At 32.7% G+C, this 23,618-nt stretch overlaps 10 protein-coding genes across 10 annotated transcripts; 5 read left to right on the plus strand and 5 right to left on the minus strand.

The window, feature by feature from the left end:
- Positions 1-2,055: 2,055 nt before the first annotated feature.
- Positions 2,056-2,925, minus strand: PEP8 (retromer subunit PEP8; the record flags this gene model as incomplete). The annotated part of the gene is made up of 1 exon (XM_011276271.1): positions 2,056-2,925. The coding sequence occupies one exon, from the start codon at positions 2,923-2,925 to the stop codon at positions 2,056-2,058; it is 870 nt and encodes a 289-aa protein (XP_011274573.1).
- A 398-nt stretch (positions 2,926-3,323) lies between these two features.
- Positions 3,324-5,171, plus strand: BN7_3084 (uncharacterized protein; the record flags this gene model as incomplete). Its single annotated transcript, XM_011276272.1, has 1 exon — positions 3,324-5,171. One exon carries the CDS (start codon positions 3,324-3,326, stop codon positions 5,169-5,171), a length of 1,848 nt encoding a protein of 615 aa, XP_011274574.1.
- A 123-nt stretch (positions 5,172-5,294) lies between these two features.
- On the minus strand, positions 5,295-11,399 carry SEN1 (DNA/RNA helicase SEN1; the record flags this gene model as incomplete). Its single annotated transcript, XM_011276273.1, has 1 exon — positions 5,295-11,399. The coding sequence occupies one exon, from the start codon at positions 11,397-11,399 to the stop codon at positions 5,295-5,297; it is 6,105 nt and encodes a 2,034-aa protein (XP_011274575.1).
- A 246-nt stretch (positions 11,400-11,645) lies between these two features.
- Positions 11,646-14,243, plus strand: CRN1 (coronin; the record flags this gene model as incomplete). Its single annotated transcript, XM_011276274.1, has 2 exons — positions 11,646-11,666; positions 12,411-14,243. 2 exons carry the CDS (start codon positions 11,646-11,648, stop codon positions 14,241-14,243), a joined length of 1,854 nt encoding a protein of 617 aa, XP_011274576.1.
- Positions 14,244-15,167: 924 nt separating this feature from the next.
- Positions 15,168-16,184, plus strand: STS1 (Sts1p; the record flags this gene model as incomplete). The annotated part of the gene is made up of 1 exon (XM_011276275.1): positions 15,168-16,184. The coding sequence occupies one exon, from the start codon at positions 15,168-15,170 to the stop codon at positions 16,182-16,184; it is 1,017 nt and encodes a 338-aa protein (XP_011274577.1).
- A 305-nt stretch (positions 16,185-16,489) lies between these two features.
- On the minus strand, positions 16,490-18,013 carry BN7_3088 (Nitrilotriacetate monooxygenase component A; the record flags this gene model as incomplete). Its single annotated transcript, XM_011276276.1, has 1 exon — positions 16,490-18,013. One exon carries the CDS (start codon positions 18,011-18,013, stop codon positions 16,490-16,492), a length of 1,524 nt encoding a protein of 507 aa, XP_011274578.1.
- A 760-nt stretch (positions 18,014-18,773) lies between these two features.
- RCF3 (Rcf3p) lies at positions 18,774-19,146 on the plus strand (the record flags this gene model as incomplete). The annotated part of the gene is made up of 2 exons (XM_011276277.1): positions 18,774-18,781; positions 18,876-19,146. 2 exons carry the CDS (start codon positions 18,774-18,776, stop codon positions 19,144-19,146), a joined length of 279 nt encoding a protein of 92 aa, XP_011274579.1.
- An 89-nt stretch (positions 19,147-19,235) lies between these two features.
- On the minus strand, positions 19,236-20,816 carry BN7_3090 (putative WD repeat-containing protein; the record flags this gene model as incomplete). The annotated part of the gene is made up of 1 exon (XM_011276278.1): positions 19,236-20,816. The coding sequence occupies one exon, from the start codon at positions 20,814-20,816 to the stop codon at positions 19,236-19,238; it is 1,581 nt and encodes a 526-aa protein (XP_011274580.1).
- Positions 20,817-20,977: 161 nt separating this feature from the next.
- BN7_3091 (Phospho-2-dehydro-3-deoxyheptonate aldolase,Phe-sensitive) lies at positions 20,978-22,445 on the minus strand (the record flags this gene model as incomplete). The annotated part of the gene is made up of 2 exons (XM_011276279.1): positions 20,978-22,227; positions 22,310-22,445. The coding sequence occupies 2 exons, from the start codon at positions 22,443-22,445 to the stop codon at positions 20,978-20,980; spliced, it is 1,386 nt and encodes a 461-aa protein (XP_011274581.1).
- Positions 22,446-22,955: 510 nt separating this feature from the next.
- BN7_3092 (Replicase polyprotein) lies at positions 22,956-23,609 on the plus strand (the record flags this gene model as incomplete). The annotated part of the gene is made up of 1 exon (XM_011276280.1): positions 22,956-23,609. One exon carries the CDS (start codon positions 22,956-22,958, stop codon positions 23,607-23,609), a length of 654 nt encoding a protein of 217 aa, XP_011274582.1.
- Positions 23,610-23,618: the final 9 nt, after the last annotated feature.

The following is a 23,618-nucleotide window of genomic DNA, read 5'->3' on the forward strand; positions in this document are numbered from 1 at the left end:
GAATCATGGTTCATCATATGAAGTTTAAACGTCGAAATCTATATGTTAAAGAGCTTAAAATTACGAAAGCGTGCTGTTCAGATAAAAGAGATATGTTATAATGGATGTCTCCGGTATAGATCTAGCTTTGATGGTGCTGGCTATATAACAGTTAGCTTATATAGGCTGATTGTAAGCTCGTGATATATATCTATTATCGTCGACGTCGAAGCTAGAGTGCTTTAAATTATAAGCGGGACTGGGTGTCCTCAAAGTTTGCTCACGTATATTTTCCCAACAAAATCGAAGAACGTAATTTGATTGTGTTTGGAATTTGAACTCTGGAGTCTGCATGGTGACAGCCCAAGCCCCTGGGCTTTGAGCATGCCCCACAGTGCTTAAGGTGTAAGTTGTAATTTATAAGTCATACACAATTTGAAGAACATTCAAAATTCAAGATATGCGACCAGCGAATTCTAAGGCAGGCTTAAAAGTGCTGCACTTTTTTTCCAAAATTCTGGGGTGTATGTCCCCCGTAAAGAAATATTGGACAAATGAAATGATATATCCACAACTAGATACAAAAATAATACGGTGAGTATCATGAGTATCAAGTACTTACTTATACACTACTAAAAGCATCAACTAATAAGCGTACACGGTACGTCGCTACAATATTGCTACGTCTTATGGGCTAAATAGTAACAAGTGGCTATTTCATAATAAGCTAAGGTAAGTGCGTATAGCACGCTTATGGTGGGACTGATTTGTCGATATATTTACCATTAGGATTTATGATATTCAGGATTCAGGCACTATCAATTCAATCGCTCACAAATTATATAGATGACCCCGGACGCCTACGTCTAAGTGAAATAAATAATTACCTAATTGATACAATAGATCAATCGTACCAGATCAAGGGGTTTCCATATATTGTCGATCAAGTAGCTACTAGCTAATTATGTGTTCTTTCAACTGATGATAGTGCATTAATATACGTCCATTAATATACCGTACACATTCTACTTCGACTATATAATATTATATAAGAAATTATACCTTCAGCTGGTGAAATCTTGAATTCATATTAAGATTATTAGTGCTGTACAGTGCACACTACTTTTCGCTAGTTAGCGATAGTTTCTCATTAGTAGGGTGAACAGCATGTACGCCAATCAACAGTTGGTCGACTTATAATGATGCTATATCTAGAGTTCGACATACACGTTTCCAAGATTAACCCCATGCCTACATCATATATAATATCTAGATCTATCTAGCTATACAACTTCATGATAAATTATAATTAATTCTATTATAATTAAGATCTCATTCAATATATTCTAGATATCCCACTAATGATAATTGACTAGGAGTACTGCCGAAGTTTAGATCCATGATCCTTGTATAGAAAATATATATAAACTGATGTATATATAATCTTTCAAATCAAGAATCTACCTGGCTTTAAAATAATGATATAGGTCTTAAGAAATCGACTCTGATATAGTTTCGACTCCATAAGGAATTTGACTGGCATATCGAAGTTGTATTTTACGGTATCCATAATCAAACTACTAATTTCAAGCTCCAAGACGTACGTATTTTTTGAGAAGCGATAGTATCCCGGAAAATCATGGTGTATTATAATCAAACGTCATTGATTTTCATATTCATGAGATAATCCGGATTTCTTGTGTCGAAGAATTTCTCCAGTGGCTTGCTAATAATATACGTCCTGATATATCCAAAATATGTCCAAATGGAAAAACCAAATATTCCCTTATGACGTACTAAAGATTCTAAGCGGATGTAGATTCAACTGTTCATCTTAAAATCAAATTATAAGCTAAGTAACCATCAAGCGAGATTGCAGTAAAGTCATGCAGCTATTATTAGAATTCAGAAGTAAGTACCCACATTATGGAATTACGGTCAGTATATTACAAACTTTACCGTTGGCACATCAAGTTCTCTACAAGTTCTAACACACAATTTATAATTTTTGGTTAACTTTCAACTTATACTCATCATTAATGTCATTTTGAAGATCTATATATTTATATGTTTTGATCATTTTGCGCGGAAAAGAATAACTTCTGATTGTTTGAAATATCTTCTCCCATCTTCATCTATTATTACCAAACTTAAATAATTTTTCACGTTGAACATATTAGTCTTTGTAGTTGGTGTTAAATCATAACCTCCCAAGAATAAACGAATAGGAATAGTTTCACCTTTGACTGGAGATCCATCCATGATTTCATATCTTATAGTACTTGAATCAGTCAATTGATTAGGAACATTACCAACAGTTTCCCTAGTTATGAGACTGATTTCCATATGTTTGATCTTCAGTCTTGTCAATAAGAAATAGATTCTTCCCACGAGAACATCTTTCAATGAATATGTAGATTTTGAATACTCAAACTCAATGTGTAAACAATTCTCAATACCAATATCAAGTTTGATTGATTTTTTCAAGTCAGATGGGTTTGAATATATATGAACCCAAAATTTCTTCACTTTTGTTATATCAGCACTCTTTCTTAAAACCGATATCTTCACATAATAGCTGACACTTAAGTTTTTTCCCTTGTAACTTTCATATCTCTTTTCAACGTCTTTGAAGTGGAAATTATAAGTCTCACTGTGGGTTAGCTCCGCAGCAGAAGCTAAGTCATGACTTAAACATAAAAAGTCATCTTTCTGTCCATTAGCAATCTCAATTGATCCAAATAATTGAGCCTTGATACCGGTATGTTCAACTCTCTTACCATCTTTAACACGAACCGTTACAGCACCACTAATAGATTCACCATCTTCATACAACGGCAACTTATCTTTCTTATCTTGTGATATCTTGACATCTATACGCTTACGTGAATCTTCGCAATCAAGCCTTATTTCAAGATCCAATGGTGATCTATAGAATATTGACATTTTTGTAGTAATTATAACCCCCTTGTAAATTTGTCTTTCTGTTTTCTTTTTGTGAAAAGTTCTTTCTCTCCGGTTAGATTTAGTGATTCAATTGATACCTTCACTTTTGAAATGGAATCAATTCTATCTTTAAGGTCGGATAATTTGATAGTTTAGCTTTTCAACAACCTTGAATTACCAAACTTCTGTTAATAATAATAGGTCAACATTCATTTTCAAAAAGAAGCCAAATGATACGTTTTGGTGGGCGCACTTATAGGTCACATGATACAGATAAGTGTGCGTGTAACGGAAATCACAGATAACAATTAACACAATTTACAATAAATTTGACAGCTTTCCAGGTCTTCTTCAGCCCAATTCAACTATAGTTGGTTCATTAAAGGCACTTTTTATCAATGAGCACATACGTGAAGTCATCTTTCAAGAGCAGGAGTGAGAGATCAGGACAATCAAACCACACGAATGATGCAAACGCCATACCCAACATGCCCGTGAGTGCAGATGAAGATGAAGATGATGAAGAAAGCACTTTATTGGTATCACAAAATAATTCAATCAGATCAAACTTTACAGAAAATAACTTAGATATGAATTCACTAAAAAATTCGTTTCAAATAAATGGTGATTATATATCTGATAGTTATGAGCCTAATACACCAGATGGCAATAGTATCAACTTTCAAACTTCAAAAAACAATAACCCAATAAGTGGACAACCCCCAATTATGCAATATGCTACTGATAATGACGATCATTCACTTTCAAATGAATTCAATGAGCTGAGCTTTAACGATCTCACGGATGTTCCTATTATCTCTAAATATTCCACTCTCCCATTGGACAATTATGAAGAATTTGAGCCTACACTTGAGAATACCACTTTACTGAATTCACACTCATATATTTCACAGCCTTTTGACACCAGCATAAAACAAAGGTCTTTGAATAATGATCCTCTTTCATACCTTGTCTCCCAAGAGCAAAACATTGAGACACAACTTCAGAAAAATGTGGATAGCCATTATGATATTTCCAAAAAAGGATTGAGCTCTAAAAAAATAAGGAGAAATATCTTGAATTGTTTGGATACCAAGAGGAATGTGTATGATGCAATTATAGAAATATATAATGTTGAGCTCAACAGAAAAAAATTAATATTGAAGGCATTTAAAGGATGGGAACATAACAAATTACTATTAAATCACAAGATTGAAGAAATTAGAACTAGTGAATCTGGTAAAGGATTAAGGCTAAATCAGCTATTGGATGAATCTAGATCTGTTGATAATGAGATGCAACAGCTTGAAAATAGATTACTTCAGCTAAAAGACAAAAAGAAGGTCTTGAAAAATGAAATTACACAATCACAGAGCATCATAGAAAGCCGTGCTTCATCATATATTGAAACCTTGCAAGATTTACAAAAGGAAGAAAATGATGCAATAGTCGCAATATCAAAGGAAAAGACAATAGAAAGCGGATTGTCAAACATGATTGAGAATGATGATTTTACGAATCAATCTATTTTCAGCATGAAGTACTATCTGGGAAAATTTGCACCAAAATTACCTGATGCTGGCAAAATTTCGATTGATAGCTCACAGATTATTGAAGTGGTTGCCAGACAATCTGAATCTTTCAAAGATCATATTGATGATTATTCTAAGAAAAGGGAAAATATGAATCAAGGTAGCATTATTTGGCAAGATATCACCAATGACTTAAATTTATTGGAAGACAACATATCCAATTTATTGAATCAACAATCAAAAACCAAAGGTTTGTCTGTTGAAACGAGCTCTAAGGCTTTAGAGCTTTTAACAAAATCAGTTGATCACTTAACAGAAAGACGAATTTCTTTGAAACAAATGGATCATGTTTTACGTAAACTTGTTGAAAATGAGATCTCAATTTTAAAGCAAGGCATTCATATGATAGATCCTAATGCTACCAGTCCAAATACTTCATCTATGAGTGACCTAAAAGACCACACTGACGCCTCAAATAATCATAAACTAGCACATACTCTTGATTCATCCGGTTTTGACAATAAATCTATACCTAAGATTAATGTTCCAGGAAAAGCTATTGGTCATTCAACAGTTGATACAATTCCTGCTATAAGATCTGGGAGCTTCTCTTCAACCCCAGGGTCATTTAAATCACAACTAAAAAGTGAGTTTTTGGGTCAAAATCGTGCAGTTGGCTCAAAATTGAAAGATAAAGGATCAAAAAAAGACTAAAGGATCCGTTCATCTAGCTGAATAATTGATTGTAAAAGCTGGTATACAGATTAATACTACATATTAATAATTCGATTCTAATGCAAATATTTACAATGTGTGTCTATGAATTTCGTAGCTATACTAACGTCTCCTTTTTTTGTTACTTTGAATAAAGATAGATGAATTTGGTTTTCTTTTGTTTCCCTCTTGATTGTCATTATTTAGCGGTGGTAAAACATTATTGGTACTGGATGGTAATGGTAGTGAAGAATTTTGGTTATTAGAGGGAGTTGTAGATCTTTGGTAACCTCCTGATTTTGGATATGGATTGTTATTGTATCCATTAAACCTACCACGACTAAAATCATGATTCTGATTATTGTTATTGAAATCATTGAAATTATTGTTGTTTCTGTTGTTGTTCGGATTGCCAAAGTTATCTCTATTATCTCTATTATAACTATTATAACTATTATAACGATCTCCATTATCATAGCTAGACCCCTTTTGGGACTTCGTATGGTCTACCTTCTTATTATTTGCACCAAAAACTGGGTTTTTCTTAGCCATCGGTTTAGGTGGTAGAGTTCCACTTTTTGAAGGACCTTTTGGTGTATCTTTTGAAAATGCAGCACTAGTCGATGATGATGAAGGTGATATGAACTCTTGTGGGAATTTTTCTGCTATTTTCGGTTTATGTATATTGTGATCATTCCTATGTCTTTTATCATTTTGATCATTTCTAGAGTTTCCCCGTTTGAGAGCTTCAGTAGTCAGCTTATGATCAGTTTCATGTTGCACTTTCTGAGGACCGAAAGACTGCGGATTTTCTTCTAGATTATCAGCAACTGTTGATGGTTTAATAGATCTATTGCTATTACTAGTGAATCCGTAATATACAGTCTCAAACATATTTCTATCTTTAGCATCAGTGATCAAATCAGACCATAAGTCATTTTTCACCAAACTATTATTATGACCAAGAATCCACAAGGAACATTTAGATCTTGTCAAAGCAACATTCATACGTCTGAAATCCTTCAAAAAACCAACACCTGATTTATTCGAATCTGCTCTCACACATGACATTATAATGATTTCTTTTTCTTGACCTTGAAACCCATCAATTGTGTTGAAGGTTATGTCACCTCTTATTTGATTACCAAAGTGTCTTATAAATGCTTGTTGTATGGCTCTATTTTGCTCCTTGTACGGGGTAATAACACCAATTTTATTTCTATAATCAATTCTACCGAACTTAGTATAAAGTGTGTCAATAAGCTCAATTGCAATCTTAATCTCCATTTTGTTAACGTAAGAAAATGTTTTAGAATTCTGAGATTCTTTACCCTCTGCAATATCATAGAACCTATATGGCGGAAATGACACATTTTTATGCCACTCTCTCTTTGTAAGCACATCCATTGAAGGACCATCTTGTAAGTGGCCATCATAAAATTTTTTTGAAGGAAATTTACTTATATCAGAATGCATACGATATTGAACATCCAATAATAAAGGTTTAGAATGACTTGTCATTCTCACAAATAAACTTTGATCATATTTGGACTCTGCAGCAACAGATGAAAGAACAGTTGGGGGTAATTGATTTGGGTCACCAACCATGATACACCTTTGGCAACCATATCTGAGTGGTATAATAGCAGAAAGCTCTGTACATTGACAGGCTTCATCAATAACAACAGAGTCAAACTTAATACCAATATTAGCAACCATATCATGTGCCGCCCCAGATAATGTAGAACAAATAATTTCAGCTTCATTCAATATTTGAGCTTGAATGTTCCGTCTATTAACTTCACGAGTACGGTTCGAAGAAGTTTGAGCCTCTCTCTCTTCATCTAATTGTTTCTTTATCTTATTCTGTTTCAATTTGTTATCTCTGATTTCACCTCGAACCTTTTCTTCGTTTTTATTATTACCAGCTGCAAGTATAGCCCTTTTTTTCTCCAATTCATGTTTAACTTCTGATAATTCTTTCAATAATGCTGGAATTGTATCTGATTTGGTAGCTGTGTTTTTACCTAATTTAGCATCCACTAACTCTTCCAATGTCATATCCTTTACTGCTGTGTTGATAGCGTCACTTCTACCTAATCTAACCAGTTGTGGATTGTAGATTTCACCTTTGGCATTTGGAATACCGTCTTTCAAACGAAGGACAAGTTCATCCACAGCGGCATTACTTGGAGCACAGATCAAAACCTTTTTGTTCTTGAAATCAGCTAAAGTTTTCCCTGGTATTACACTAGGTGTTTGAATGACATTAGAATTAGCACGATAATTTGACAACATGTGACTGATAATACCAAGAATAGTTTTTGTTTTACCAGTACCTGGAGGACCTTGAACCAAAAAGAAACCTTGGGCCTTGATAGAAGAAGCAATGGCATTAGCTTGTGAGCGATTGACCTTGTAATTTTTCTGGACTTCTTCGATTTCATCGTCAGTAGCAATAGCACTTGTATCTGGTGTGGCTTGTAAAATTTGTCTTGACAAATTGTAGTATGCTAGACCATGTAATGAAGAATACTCTCTTTCAATTGTAGTCATTTGCATAACTTTCATCATGATTATAGGAGAGTGTGGGTTTAACATATTATTAACAACTTGTGGTACATTTCTATGAATTCTCAATGATACATCAGCACTGTCACCTTTAACATACTTGATATCATTAATTTTAGCCAAGCAAGTTATCTTTGAGTTTGCGACATCAGAAGCTCTAACATCTTTTATACTTGAAGTATCATGTAGCGCAATAACAACAAGGTCCGAATCTGAAAGACCTTTTTCAGATATCTCATTTCTAGTTAGATTTAAGAACACTTCATAAAACTCACCAACAACACTCTTTGATGCAATATTAACTGGTATTGGTACCTCTGATTCTCTTTTTTTAGATGATAATATAGCTTGCCAGCATTCCAGAAACAAAAGGGGTTCATAACTTTTGATATAATCATTGGCTGATGCAAATCTATCTGGAACAATTGGATAATTTTCATTACTTCCACTTGGATAATCAGACTCATTTTGGTATGACCATTTCAAAATACTAGAGTATAATGGTTTCAAATCAACGTTCAATCTCTTTCTACTATTTTGCTCTTCAAGTTCACGTTCTTTCTTAGATGACATCTTTGGTCTGTTACTAGCTTTCTTATCACCAAGAATTGTAATACCTGGTTGTTTCTTGCTTGGAGGCAAATTAAACAAACTGTGTGCATCTTCTGTTTCAGATTCATCATCTGAACTATCATCTGCTTTAGGTGTTCTAATAGGTTTTGCTCTGCTATTAAACCCTGAAGGTCTAGCTTCATGAATTACCCTTGGTGGACCAGATTTCATCTCTCTTCTTGCCTTTTCCAAAGCAGACATTGGTAATTGAGGTTTAGCAGGTGCAGAAGGTGCAACTTTGGACAAACTTCCAAAATTGGTGATTTTCAATTGACCTCTAGCACGATTTGCTGATGTATCAGTTGGACGTGCAGTAACAGCTGGTGTGCTATCACGACTTGAAACATTTGAAATTTGAGACTCTTCACTAGCTTCCTTTTGTCTTCTATAACTTTCAGATTCTTCAATGGTTATTTCAACCAATTTCTTATCGAACTGTTTAGCCTTTTCAATAATTTCTGTAGATTGTTGATTGGTGAGCTTATTGTTGAATTTTTTAGCCCTTGAACCATATTTAGCTAGCAATACGATCACAGTAGAATCAAGTTCTAATTCAAGCTCCATTGCAAGATCAGCGGTTGAAGTAATCAAGCGAACACAAGAAGCTAATAAACCAGGATCACTTAACCTTAACCAAACCAACATATGTGGGAAAGTATTTGTAACTTCAACGATTGTCTGTTTACCGTCTTTATTACTTGCTATGTCCTTAATTGTTTTAAAACAATCTAAAAGAGCTTGTGATAAATCAAGTGTATCTCTTGTGAACTCCACGAGTTCGTTTTCTGAATACTTATTTGCCCAATGTAACGTCTCCACATAAATTAGATCCAAGAAATTCCAGCATCTATTCCAGAAATGGATTAAACTGTCTTTTGTAGAATCACTGAATTTTGATGAATCATTAAATAAACCAGTTACCTTATCATTCAATGCTTCAACCACATCTTTTAAAACCCTAACAGCTCTTGGACAAGGCTCGTAAAATTTAATAAAAATCAAGTTGGTCAAATTTGAATTGATAGCTTTGATACAGGCATCTAAATTATTTTCCAATAAATCATGAATACCTTCCAATCTACCAGATGCATCAAATGTTTCATATAATATATCAACAGCGGACTGATAAAGATTAGAATCAGAAGAGAACACACAAGACCAATAACCATTCAAACTTTTTGGATTGGATAAAATCATTTTGGTATTTTTGACATCAATGTCACTAAAGCGTGTAAAAAACTGTTGCAAAAATTCTAATATTTGTTTAACTTCTTTCTCATGTGGTCCTTTCAAAGGTATGATACCAGATACTGTGTCCATTGAGCAAATTAACTGAAATGCAAGTTCCAATTGAACAGCAAGATTTTGATTCAACAAAGCTTTGAAAAGAGCTGGGGAAAATGTTAAAGTTGAAGGTTTTTCACCATTGTGAATATCAAAACTATTTTGAGCAAATGATAATAAATCAAATTTTAAAGCTTTACATAAAACTTCGGTAGCTTTTCTGGATACTTCTGCATTTTTCAACTTATCATTTGGTGGGAAAAATATAGCTCTGCATGTTGCATAATCAATGAATCTTATCAATTTTTGATCAATCACAACTCTGGAATCACTTCTGAGTAATAAATCAGTACCAAACCCAGCAGAATATAGTCTTTTATCAATAGTCAATGCATCACTTATCAGCTCACAGGCCTTCACGAAGATCAAAGCCTTATTGTCTAATGAAATTTTATTCATATTTTCCATATGTGAAATCAAATCTAATGATAATCTGTTCAAAGCTTGTTGCTTTTTGGAAGAAACCAATGTTTTGATGAAAGGATCTATCCATCCCATTAAATCTTGTGGGGTTGATTCTTCATCAACATTAATGGGAGAAGTTGAAAGATGTTCAAAACTTGCAACAAAATTTTGAGATCCAGTGATAGTTTCAATAAAATTATGAAATGTGTAAGTTGATGTATGATTCCAAAATTTTTCCCCAAAAATCTGTAGTATGAGTGTGAAAAACTTCAAAATTTGTGGCAATGGTTCAATATAGAACGACATTATATGGTTTTGTAAAAGTCTCAAAAGTGGTACAACTTCATAGTTTAACACTTGTTTAACAGAGTCGATATCTTGAGGCATGTTAAACTTTTCAACAATGACTTTTTCATCATAAAGTCTAATGATAGGGTATACATTTCTATAGAATGTTTCACAGGTATCATCATTCAAAAACTTGGGGCTTTGAATGTTCAAAAAATGGACTGAAAATTCCTCTAATATATCTGACGGTGCTGATGTATACCTTATAGATGTATTTGGATTGTATAAATTTTCAACATGTTTCATTGCCCATTCTCTCTGTTCACTATCACCATCAAAAAGTAGATAAATCATACCAGGGGTTATTGCTGGTGCAGTTGCTATGAATTTATGATTGATTGATTGTAAAAAATTAAATATATCATTGAATAGAGCTTTGACTTCTGCATTTTGTCTCAGTATCCCTGGTGCATACAAAAATTCTGCAAATCCAAAAAGAACACCTCTTGGAACATCTTTGGTTGTATTTACTTGTCTATCAAATATATATTGATCCCATTCTGGTTTGAGGCGGTCTAATAACCTCTGTGCTTCCCAACGTAGTATAATTGAAGTAAATTCTTGAACACTTGATGCATCAATACCACGTTCAATTGCAAATGTAAGTTTAAGTTTGGCTCTTCCTCTATGAAATAACATTATACATTTGGAACAAGTATTTAAACTATGTGCAATTTTCTCTTTGTACCAAGTCAAAGCATCATTCTCTGGAAATGAAAACAATATAAGAGCATGTATGGCTGGATGAAACATTAACTTATCACAAAACAAATGTTTTTCTTCAGCATGATTATGGATATATGTCATAGATCTCTGTAGTGCATCTTGTTGTAAAGCATCATCTGTAGAATTTTTGTGTGATTCCTTAATTATTCTAACCAAATCTTGAAATTCAGGATCATCAGGTAACGAACTATTGGAAGATGTATGAGAACTTGCTGTTGACATTGCAATCACAAGTCATGTATATTATTGGACTATCAAAATAATGAAGATGAATTGATGAAGAGTATTATAGACTCAGATTTGCAATAGTGATTTTTTATATATAGTAGTTGGAAATTGGAATCTAAATCAAAAGGCGCTAAAATATAGAATAAATAGCTCGACCCAATGAAAAGAGACTCTTTTTGATGCAGGTATAGCCTTATAAGAAAAGACTTATGACAGTGGTTGTTTCAGACGAGCAGTCCTATGAAAGTTAGCTTAGACGCTGTATATCTTTTGATCTATTCTTTGTTAGCAGTAATTAATAGAGATGAGCTTCCAAAGAAAAAAAAAGCTACAGAAGTCGCGACAGGGAAATTTTAGAGGGTAGACGCGTTTACGTGTTAAGTGGTCGAGTAATTACAAATAGCAATGCATCACAATTTACAGATTGAGCTAGTCATACCTTATTTGTCTCTTATATATATATCACAGAATCATCAGGCTCGAACAAATCAATCACTTTAGCTCAAGCTCAATGAAAGTGGGCTCTTTTAACAGAGAGTTGTGTGTCTCGGAACAGACACCCTCGAAACTTGTCAAATTGAAATTATCAACTTGATCGAGGAGTAAACATGTAGGTCGAACGATCACAATTGACGTGTAACATAACCCAAACTGTCACTTCACTTCACAAAATCCCATTCCGTCGGTCAATTGATACTAAAAGAAAAAAATTATGAGGTAAGTTCCCAAAGTATCTCGAGGAAGTTTTGGTAGCAAGATTAATTATCAAAACTCACCCTTGTTTGTCTTTCAATGATCAAAGTACTAACATAATCACACAAAAGTGGTCGCTTCGTTCGTGCCTCTAAATACCGTCATGTTTACGGTCAACCTGCTAAGAGAGAGCTCTGTTATGATAATGTGAGAGTCACAACCAATGCCTGGGACTCCAATATCATCAAAGTGAGTAGATTAGATGAAAGTGTCTAAATTTAGCGTTTGGATAATTCTAACAATTTTCACTAGGCAAATGGTAAATACATTTCTGTTAACTGGAACTCATCCGGTGGTGGTGCTTTTGGTGTTATTCCAGTCAATGAAGTTGGTAAAGCACCTGATAAAGTTCCTTTATTCAGAGGTCATACTGCAGCAGTCTTGGATACTGATTTCAATCCGTTCAATGATAACATTATTATTTCCGGTTCTGATGATGCTAAACTTGGTGTGTGGAAAATTCCTGATGATTATTCATTTCATAATTACACTGATGAAAAAGATGAAGTCAAAGATATCTCACCAGTGGCATTATACAGTGGTCACAAAAGAAAAATTGGTCATGTTCAATTTCATCCTGTAGCTGAAAATGTTGCTGCCTCCTCATCTGGTGATTATTCAGTTAAATTATGGGATATTGAAAGTGGTAAAGATAATGTTACATTACAACATAAAGATTTGGTTACTTCATTTTCTTTTAATTACAATGGTAACTTATTAGCTACTACCTCTCGTGATCGTAAATTACGTGTTTGGGATATTAGATCAAACAAAATAATCAGTGAAGGTCCAGGTCATACAGGTGCTAAAAACTCAAGAGCTGTCTGGTTAGGTAACTCAGATCGTATTGGTACTACTGGTTTCTCAAAATTATCTGATCGTCAATTGGGTGTCTGGGATGCCACAAATATCGAAGCTGGTCCAATAGGTGGTTTCTATACTCTTGATTCCTCAGCTGGTATTATGATTCCATTCTATGATGATTCAAACAAAATCTTATATGTTGGTGGTAAAGGTGATGGTAATATCCGTTATTATGAATTCCAAGATGATGAATTATTCCCTCTATCTGAATATCAATCAATTGAACCACAAAGAGGTCTTGCATTTGCTCCAAAAAGAACTGTTAATGTTGCCGATAACGAAGTTGTTAGAATCTATAAAACAGTTAATGATCAAATCATTGAACCAGTTTCTTTCATTGTTCCAAGAAAATCTGATACTTTCCAAGATGATATTTATCCAGATGCTCCATCGTCAAAACCAGCTTTATCTGCTGTCGAATGGTTCGATGGTAAATCAGTCGATGGTCCAGTGTTATTTTCTGTTGAGTCATTATACAATGGTACTGAACCTTCTTTTAAAGCTGCTGAAGCTGCTGCTCCTTCAAAGAAAGAAGAGCCAAAGAAAGAGGAACCAAAAAAGGAAGAACCAAAGAAAGAGGAACCAAAGAAGGAAGAACCAAAAGAAATCAAGAAATCACCAGAACCTAAAGCTGAACAATCATCAAGATCATCACCAAAGGGTGATCTCACCGATCTCTCAAAAGATAAAGATGTTGACGCTCTTCTAAAGAAGGCAGTTGCGTTAGATGATGAACCAGATAAAAAAGATGACGATGATAATACCGAATGGGACGAAGAAGATAAAAAACCAAAATCTACTTTACCAGAAAAGAAAGTTGAAACTTCAAAACCAGCTCCTAAAGAAGAACAAAAAGTTGAACCAAAGGTTGAAACTAAAATTGAAGCTAAATCTGAACCAAAATCTGAAACTAAAGCTGAACCAAAAGCTGAACCAAAAGTCGAAGCAAAATCTGCTGAGCCTGCAGCTCCAGTCAAGGAAGAAGCTTCATCTAAATTAGATACTACACCAAAGGAGGCTGAACCAAAGAAATCTGAAGAATCATCAAGTTCTACTGCAAGTAAACCATTGACTTTAAAACAATCAATTGAAAAAATACATGGTGTTGCTGAAAACTTGGAGCAAATAGTTGAAAGATTAATTGCTGCAAATTTGGACAAAGATGAAAGAATCAAATCTTTAGAAGAAAAAGTTCAAGCTTTAGTTGACAAGAGTAAATGATTAAAGATGTTACTCACCCAGTTATAATGAACTCTTTTTTGTATTTTTATGCACTATATATAAACTCAATTTCAATTTCACTCTATCAGTTTTTAAATATCCTTCTACAATGTAAAATAATTCGCATGTATGCTAAGAACTTCAGTAATTTACTTTTAATTAATATGATCAGCGATAGCTTGCTATATATACTATAAGTGGATCATATTACCTTATCTCGCGGGTATATAAACATGGCGACGCGCGGTAATTACATCTAGCTTCGGTCGTCGTACGCGTATTGCATGCTTGTCTAAATCACCTTAGATCTGGTAAACTCAAAAAAAAAAGTACTAGCCTATATGTTATCTTCTTGGTCGGTTATCATCAGTACGTTAAATAAGTAGCTAAAGCAAAAAAAAGCAGATTTAGAGCAAAAAATCAAAAAATTCTTCCCCGCCAGGAGTCGAACCTGGAATCTTCTGGTTTCAGAAGTAACTACTTATTAATTCGTAGCCAGACGCCGTGACCATTGGGCCACGAGGAACAGAATTTAATTTGAAAATTTTGTTGTTTTTTATTTTCTGCACTTGCTTATATAATAATACTGATGCCGATTATATAATCAATAAACATTTTCGCGCAATATTTTGCTTTTTCTGAATTCTAATAATTACAAAAGAAAATTTCGAAATGAGTTGTCGCACAATTTTTACTTTACAAGACAACAAGAGTAATAGGGATCAGTTTGAAGTCTAAGTTGACATTTTGCTATTATCTGTTTACTTTCTACCCAAATTTATTCATAATTATTCATATCCAATATCACATTCAAGATTTCAAAAGTCTTTTGCATTCCGCCGCTATCCCTAAAGAGTCAACATCCAATACAGGAAAACACACATCATTTGAAATCAAATTATCTTTATAATAGTCATTTAAAGAATGAGTTCAGTGCTACCTTCTTCATTTTCATGGGGATTTGATCCTAAAATTGAAGATAACACCAATGATCAATTCTCTAAAACAAACAATCAACAACGTTCAATTGATAATTTTACTAGTGAAAGAATTAATCAAGAAGCCCTTGCAAGTTTACAATCTGGCGCTTCATTGAAAAGCAAAAGAAAACACACAGAAGACGATCAAGATAGTAATACTAGTACACCAAGAAAAGTCATACATAAGAAATCAGATAAATTCCGTGTGGCTAAGAAGGAAATTTCACATAAGCGCTCAAGAGTTCCAAGAATCGTCGGTCAACCATTACCAACTGATAGAATTATTGAAGTTTTAGATAAGAAGAATCTTCAGCATTTACTAACCAACTTGGTTAATCTTCACCCAGAAATCACACAAGATTTGTATCATTGTGCTCCAAAACCAACAGTATCCGGTGCTGTTGATATTTTAGCCAACAAAGTTGATAACATTTTGAATGATTTACCCTACAAGGTAGATGCTTCATCAGAGTATGCATTTTTAAGAGTCAAACCATTAATTGATGATTTTTTGAGTGCTTTATCTGATTATACATTACATTTCTTACCACCTGTTGAAACTCAACCTTCAAATTCATTGGAATTCTTAGATAGTGCCACCAATTTGTTACATAAACTTCCAAATTTCGCAAAATTATCCAATAATTATTTCAAAGAATTAGCATATGAACAACTCTCACATACCTGGTGTATATGTTTAAAAGAGTTCATAAAAGGACCAAACTCTGCCAACAATGCTGCATTATTATTATTGATTAATAACAACTGGGAAGCAAAATTAAAGAAACATAATGAAGATTCAAACAACAAATTAGAATCAGTTGTGGAATATTTCAGAGAAGAGGTTAGTTGGCTAAATGATGAATTCCGTGAACATCCAAAGGTTTCTAATAATTTCAGTCCTCATAATAGTCCTTTGCATAGTTTTAAAACAAAGAATCTGTTGAACGAGTTCAGATAAACTTTAAGATGACTCAAGCTTTTACATCTTTCATTTTCATATTACAATTAAATAGTGAAATCATTCATTATTAATTTCAAGGGCATTTCAAATTCGGTGTGAAGTTTCTCGTTGATTAGTGCATCAAAGGGTTTTTTATATTTTTTATGGCGTTTTTATTTATTTGGATTACAATTTCCATTTGCATTATGTGGGTCACAGTAGATTAGGTTTAATATTATATTAATGAAATTTTGGTACTACATTTGTAATCGTCTAGACTAATAGATTGTATTGTAAAGCTTAACATAATTCAAATACCGATATTAATCAGCATAGATTTTTTGTTCTTGTTGCTTTTCTTTCAATTCTTTCAAATCTTTTTCGAATTGTTCTTTGGTAACACCAGCTTTCCATCTCAATCCATAAGCATAATGATCTTCTGGAACAAAAGAGTGCCCTTTCTCTCTGTAAACTTGCTCTCTAAAAGTACCACCTTCAACAGCATATTCTTTCTGAGCTAGTCCTCTTTTTTGAAGTTCTGGAATCAAAAGATCAACAATATCTTCAAAAGTTTCTGGGAAGACAATGTTGGACAAGTTGAAACCTGAGATACCTGATCTATCAACATAATCTTCAATTTCATCTGCGATCTCTTCAGGTGTACCAATGAAATAATTACTATGGAAGAAATTTTCAGCAACATATCTTCTAGTAACAGTTTCGCCTTTGTAAAATTTCTTCTTTTTGAAACCTAAAGCAAGACCTTTAACTGCTGGATCATCAACTTGTGTTAAATCTTCATCCCAATCCCATCTTGAAAGATCTAAACCACCACCTCCAAGTTGCACTAAGGTACCATCTAAATCTTTATATTTTTCGATCTCTTCATGTTTTTTAACAGCTTCTTCATGGGTTTTACCAACAACAACTCTCAACATTGTAACAAATTTTAAATGATCTGGATTTCTACCGTAGTTTTCTTTGGCTAAGTTTTTGGTTAATTCAATTTTTTCCTTGACATCTTCAGGTGTTTCACCACCCAAAAAGATAACTTCACCATGTTTGGCACCTAATAATTGACCTTTTGGAGAAGACCCAGCTTGAATAATCAATGGGATTCTTTGTGGTGAAGGTTCTGTAATTTGAGGACCTGGAACTCTAAAGTATTTACCATCAAAATTGATTTCTCTTATACCCTCTGGATCTGAAAAGACTCCATTTTCTCTGTCAAAAACTAAAGCATCATCTCTCCATGAAGATAATAATAATTCATAAAAAACTTGTAAATATTCATCAGTTTTTTCATATCTTGTAGTTTTTTCTGGTAATTGGTTATCATCGGCTAATTGTTTACCAGCAGTTGGTAACAATGATGTGACAACGTTCCATCCAACTCTACCACCTGAGATATGATCTAAAGTTGCAATTCTTCTAGCAAAATGATATGGATGTTCAGTTAAAGTTGAGCAGGTTAACCCAACAGAGACATTCTTTGTAGAAATGGCGATAGCAGCTAAATAAGCAGTTGGATCATTCTTTGGAAAATTATTACCTGAGATAGCAGGGGCTGCAAAGTTGAAAGGTCCTCCTAAATCTTTAGATTGATAACCACCATAATAGGAAAGAGAATCACCAATAAATAACCCGTGTAATTTACCACGTTCAGCTAATTGAGCTAATTTGACCCAATACTCAGGTTTGTAATAGTTTCTTGATTGATCCCTTTCATTTCTCCATTGACCTGGTGCATGTAAAACTGGGGTCAATGCTTCAAAGAAGTTTAGAATTAATGGAGTACGTTCTTTTTGAACTTTTTGCTTCTTAGTAGCTGGTTCTGAAGCTGTCATTTTGTATCAGTTTAAGCAAGTTGTTGATTGATACTAAACCAAAGACATAATTCTTATCACACCTCATCGAGATAATTTCCTGTATTTAAGACTTTTTCAGCATCTGCAGATTAATTTTGATTTATCATCTTAGATTCCTCATATCACCATTGTGGCTTCCGCGGTGCCACAACTTCACCATTTTCGTCTGTAGAAGCGAGTTAAAGACACCTGGATTAATAGATGGTAGCTTTCAAAGTGGTATCATATGCAGTGGCTTTCTTATGAATCGTTCGATCGTAAACAGTTGTTGGGATTGAACAGCTCATTCGATTCTCCAATTATGACATCTTCCGTTACCAAACACTGGCTAACAGACTAATCCAAGTTTGGGTTTCCCAATAATTATTGATCATTTTTGTACCAATTCAAGTATAGTGATATATTCACGTTATTGGTTATCGTTTAGATATTTCCCTGATCTGATAATAATTTCTTGTATCCAGTTGACATGCTCAATTCAACTGTCTCTTACAATTGATTTATTCTCTTACGCTAAAAAACTGAGATTTCTCTGTCACCGCATTCGGGTCGTTAATATTTTACCGGCCTTTGAATCAATCGGAAGTAACTACTATGTTTGAAGTTTGGTGTATAACTTTGAAGCTGCGTATCTCATCTTGGATCCAAGATCAACTGATTGATTATAACTTAAATATTCTTAAAGAAATGGCGGGAGTAAAACCTTTACATCATGATCCCAAAAGAGTGGAAGAACTAAATGGTGAAGTAAGTTGATTAGATCACATTGGATCATAAATATATCATTTGCTAACAGTATTCTTTTCTAGCTTTGGAAATCTGGTTCTATTGGTGCTTTTAGAGGTGCTTTGATAGGTGGCTCTACAAGTTTAATACTGATGCTTATAAGTCCAACATTTAGACATGTTAGAATACCAGTTAAGGTCTTCTATAATGCTGCTTGGATAAGTTGTGGTGCAGTTTGGTGTGCTGAAAAGCAAGTTCTTTCATTTGAAGCTAGAGTTGCACATGAAGAAAGTATAAGAAGAGCTAGAATATTAGATGAAGCTGCTGATAGAGGGATCTATTTGGAAGATGATAAAAGAAGTCTAGATGATGGTCTTTATAGATGAAATATATATTATGAGGATTTCACGGGCACAATTATACATGAATTATGATAATCAAATATATGATGAATTTATATTCTTATTTTTGGAATTCATTTGAGCAATGGTTTCCTTCTTTTATTCATAAATGTATCTTCAACCTCAATGGATGCTGTATTATTATGACCCCATTCACTTTGTTGGACACCTCTTGCCAATTTAACAACATTTGTTGAATCATCAATTAATGCTGGACTTCCATTTCTAATCGTATCAAATTGTTCTGTATCCATACTAATAGTATCAAAATCATTTGAAGAATCTAATTTCAATTTTAAAACGTTAAAATTATCATTAAACCATATTAAAATACTTGAATTACCTTCTGATAATTCTGTTAATGTTGCACCTTTAACTAAAGATCCTGAATTTTCAATAATAGCAGGAAATGATAAAGGAGATGACCACGTTGAATTCCAAATTGATATTGAATCTTCATTAACTATTAATAAATGATTATTCTTTGATAATTGAATATCTTTAACTTTACTATTTGTCACAATAACATCAAGTGGTTCTGTAACTTTATTTGATAAACTCCAAACAAATACAGCACTTGGCATTGATTTTGTAACTGAAAATAAATAATTATCCTTTATAAGAAATTTGAAAATACCAGATGATACTAAAGGTAATGAACTAATTTGTGGAATTTTATAATAATTTTGCTTTTTTTGATATTTTGATAATGTCAAATCTTGTTTCCAAACAATTGTATTATCAACACTAGATCTATGTCGTATTGTATAGCTAATTTCTAAACCTGTAGAAAATTCAAGATAATGAATTTGTTCATAATGATCACTTATTAAAATTGATGAATTATCTACCCATTTAGTCTCTATAGCGCCTAATGGATCGAAATCGTCAATAAATTTGAAGATTGGTTTTCTTTGGGATAATGATTCATTGAATAATGAAAATATCTGGATATTTATACCTCCAATACTAGCATCATTACATAAAATCCATTGACCATCTGGTGACCATTGAATTGATTCTGTCAAATTTAAAAAAGAAGATAATTGAACAGAATTGAAAAATTCAATAGATGAAGATTTATTTATCAAATTAATTGAATAAATTTGATTATTTGTCAAAGTTATAATTGAAAAAATATTTGAATTTGGTTTGAGTAAAATTTTATTAAATTTTGGTTTCTCAATTGATAATATTGGTCTAGAATAATCTAAAGAATAAATATTTGCCGAAATCTCTGCCTCTGTGAACACAATGATTTGTTTTGATCCTTCATATGCTGATTCTTCAGTTTCATCTTCTCTTGGTGGTAGCCATTCGAAATTCTGTATTCCAAATACATCATCTTCTATTATTGTTATATCAACTGATTCATCCAATATATCATAGATTTTTATAATATTTTCATTGCCGATCAGTACAGCTATTTTATTTGACACTTCATTATATTCATGTTCCCATTGTATCTGTGATACTTTAATAAAAGGGCTTTTATTTTTCAATTTGATTTTAATTACTCTAACCAAAGATAAAGTTTCAGTTTTCCTTATAACTAGTTTTGATCCGTTAATGTATGCAATGTTTTGCCCACATGGTGATATAACTGGAGTTATTGAAGAGAATGAAAAATTTGATGATCTATCAATCAGTGACATCTTGAATGGAGCTGATATTATGAAAGAAACTTGCAGCTAGATATATTAAATAATTACCTATACACCAGATCCGAAAAGTAAACAAACATTCGCGACTATATAAAGAGGAAAGATGGTACACGCACTATTGGATTTTCATTTTTATATTATAAAACTTCATTTTATTTCATCAATTCATTTAATTGAGTGATGAATTTATCTGCAAGGATCATATGTTCGTATCCATAGGTTGTCCTTGTGGGTTGATTGTCAAATGCTGAAGATATCTTACTATAAGAGTTTTTAAAAGTATTGAAAATTTTACCTCTAATTGAACTTCTTTTAATACCGATATTTTCTGAAAGAACTGCAAAAGTTTCATCTTCAACTTGATTTTCATTGTTATTTGGTGATGATTCGATTTTTTCTTCATATTCCCAACTTTGAGGTATATATTGCTTTCCTGAATCTATTTGAACACCAGCAATATAATCACCAATTTCTGATGTTAAAGAATCTTTTAATAAGTTCCATATAGAATCATAATTTAATTCATTTAATTTACCTAAATCAAGTATTATCTTAACATTATTTAATTGATTCAATGGAGCATCGAATAAAACCTTCAAATGTTCCAAGGTAATAACTTGATCTTGTTGAATATTTATCAAAAGGAACGTATCTTTATTCCCCATTGAATTTGCTATTGCAACGTTACCCAAGTTTGTAACTGATAAAAAGTAATGTGGATCTGCAACTGAATGTATCGCATCAATAGCCTTTTGGATTTTATATTCTTGAATCTCTTTTGAAATTGAACCATAAATTGATGATTTAAAACAATTAAACCCTATGGGGAATGGAATACCACTAATAAACTCTCTATGAACTTGAGATTCAATATTTTCTGACCTTAGAGTTGCTATTCCTAATAAATCATTATAATATTGTAAACAAATTGGATCATCAATCACACCAGATAATTGAATTTGTTCAGCTAATTCTATCAATAAAATTCTTAAATCAACAACACCATTGAAAACAGCTCTTGACATATAAGAATTACCAGATTCATAATTACTAGTTAAATCAACATTCATTACCAAAGATAAATTTTTCAGATGGTTCTTGTTAGTGTATAATTTCTTTATTTTATCATGTAAATCTTTGAAATTTGAATGAGTTGATATAGAATTATTATTAGTTGTATAATTCATCAAATTTCCAGATCTTTTATTTAACCATTGTGAGCATGCTTTAGCCTGATGAAAACTATCTAGAAACTCTGGGCCAACAATTACTAAAAAATTTGATTTCCTTTCTGATAATAAACTATTAGATACTTCATTTCTAAACTTAACAATAGAGCTTTGTAAAAATTCTGAAGTTGGACATAAATAACCTTTAACAACATCTGGTTGTGTCAACGCAACTTGGCTTCGTTCTTTTAATAATGTTGTTAGCTCTATGCTCTCGAACAAAAGTCAAAACATGAAAAGGGTATCAATCTTTACCATTTAGACATTCATCAGATCCTGTTGATAAATTACCAGCAGATAAGTACTTTAAAGTTGTCCAATGGTCCTCTTTTGACCTTTTGGAGTTCAAACTGTTGGCACTCCGTAGACTAAGTTGGTTCAGGTTCAACATGACTTAACCGCTCATCTCAATCTGTTAAAAGTGAAGCACTTGCTTGAATAATTGAATTTTCTTTTAGTTTTTATCTAAAAATGGGTATCAAATGGTATATAAATTTAAGCGCACAAAAGCCGATGTTTTGAAAAAATCAATTTGGCCTTGGAAAACATTAACAAAACAAATCAGATATTGAACATTTGAAGAAAGCATTGAAGAAGAAAAGAAGAAAATATATTCAGTAAAGATGAACCAAAAGAAGTCAGAATCATTCATAAGTATGTTTTTGTTGTTTTTTGTTGGCTTTGTTGTTACTTTTCATTGAGTCTAATTGAACTAGAACTAATACAATTATTATAGAGAAAGTTGATACCAATACAGAATTCCTTATATCAAGATTCACAAACATAATAGCCCTTTCTGTAAGTTTAAGCAAGGCATATATATTTACTCATTCAATATTCACTCAGTCATACTAATACAATACAGGCTTCTACAAGTTCTCAAGAAGTTCAAGCATCAGAAATGCTTCAAATTGAATCAAATGCTCAAACAATAATACGATTAATTGAAGAATTATTATCAGTATCAAGAACTTTAAAAGAAAGTTGGATCTTGGGTCAATTACCTGAATCAAGAGAAGTTGAGGATCCAACTATTGGTATAAGTGAAAAGATTAATAAAGTTTTGGATAATGTATTGAATAGTACAAAATTTGAAGAAGAGGAAGAAGAAGAGGAGGAAGAAGAAGAGGAAGAAAAGGATGATGATGATGAAAAAGATGATAAAGAAGATGGAAAAGATGAAGAAAAGGAAAAAGAGAGTGTAGAAATCAAGACTGAATCTAATGATGACCAAAAGAATCAAGAAGAATCAATTAAAAAAGAAGATGAATCTAAATCAATTGATATTAAAGAAGAAAATAAATCTGATCAAACACCACAAATTGAAGTCAAACAAGAATCAACAGAGAATGTACAAAATGAACAAAAGCCAAATCCTCAACAAGACCAACAACAGGACCCACAAGATCAACAACAATCAAATGAATATGATTTATCGAATAATAATATGATTGATAATTTAGGAGATTCAAATTTTAATGATTTAGATTTTGATAATTTTGATCATTTAAATTCAAATGAAAACAATGATGATGATATTATAATGTTGGATTAAGATATAACT

This window comes from Wickerhamomyces ciferrii, contig 00083 (genome assembly GCF_000313485.1).
Source record: "Wickerhamomyces ciferrii WGS project CAIF00000000 data, strain NRRL Y-1031 F-60-10, contig 00083, whole genome shotgun sequence".
In the NCBI taxonomy this organism is placed as follows: Eukaryota; Fungi; Ascomycota; class Saccharomycetes; order Phaffomycetales; family Wickerhamomycetaceae; genus Hansenula; species Hansenula ciferrii.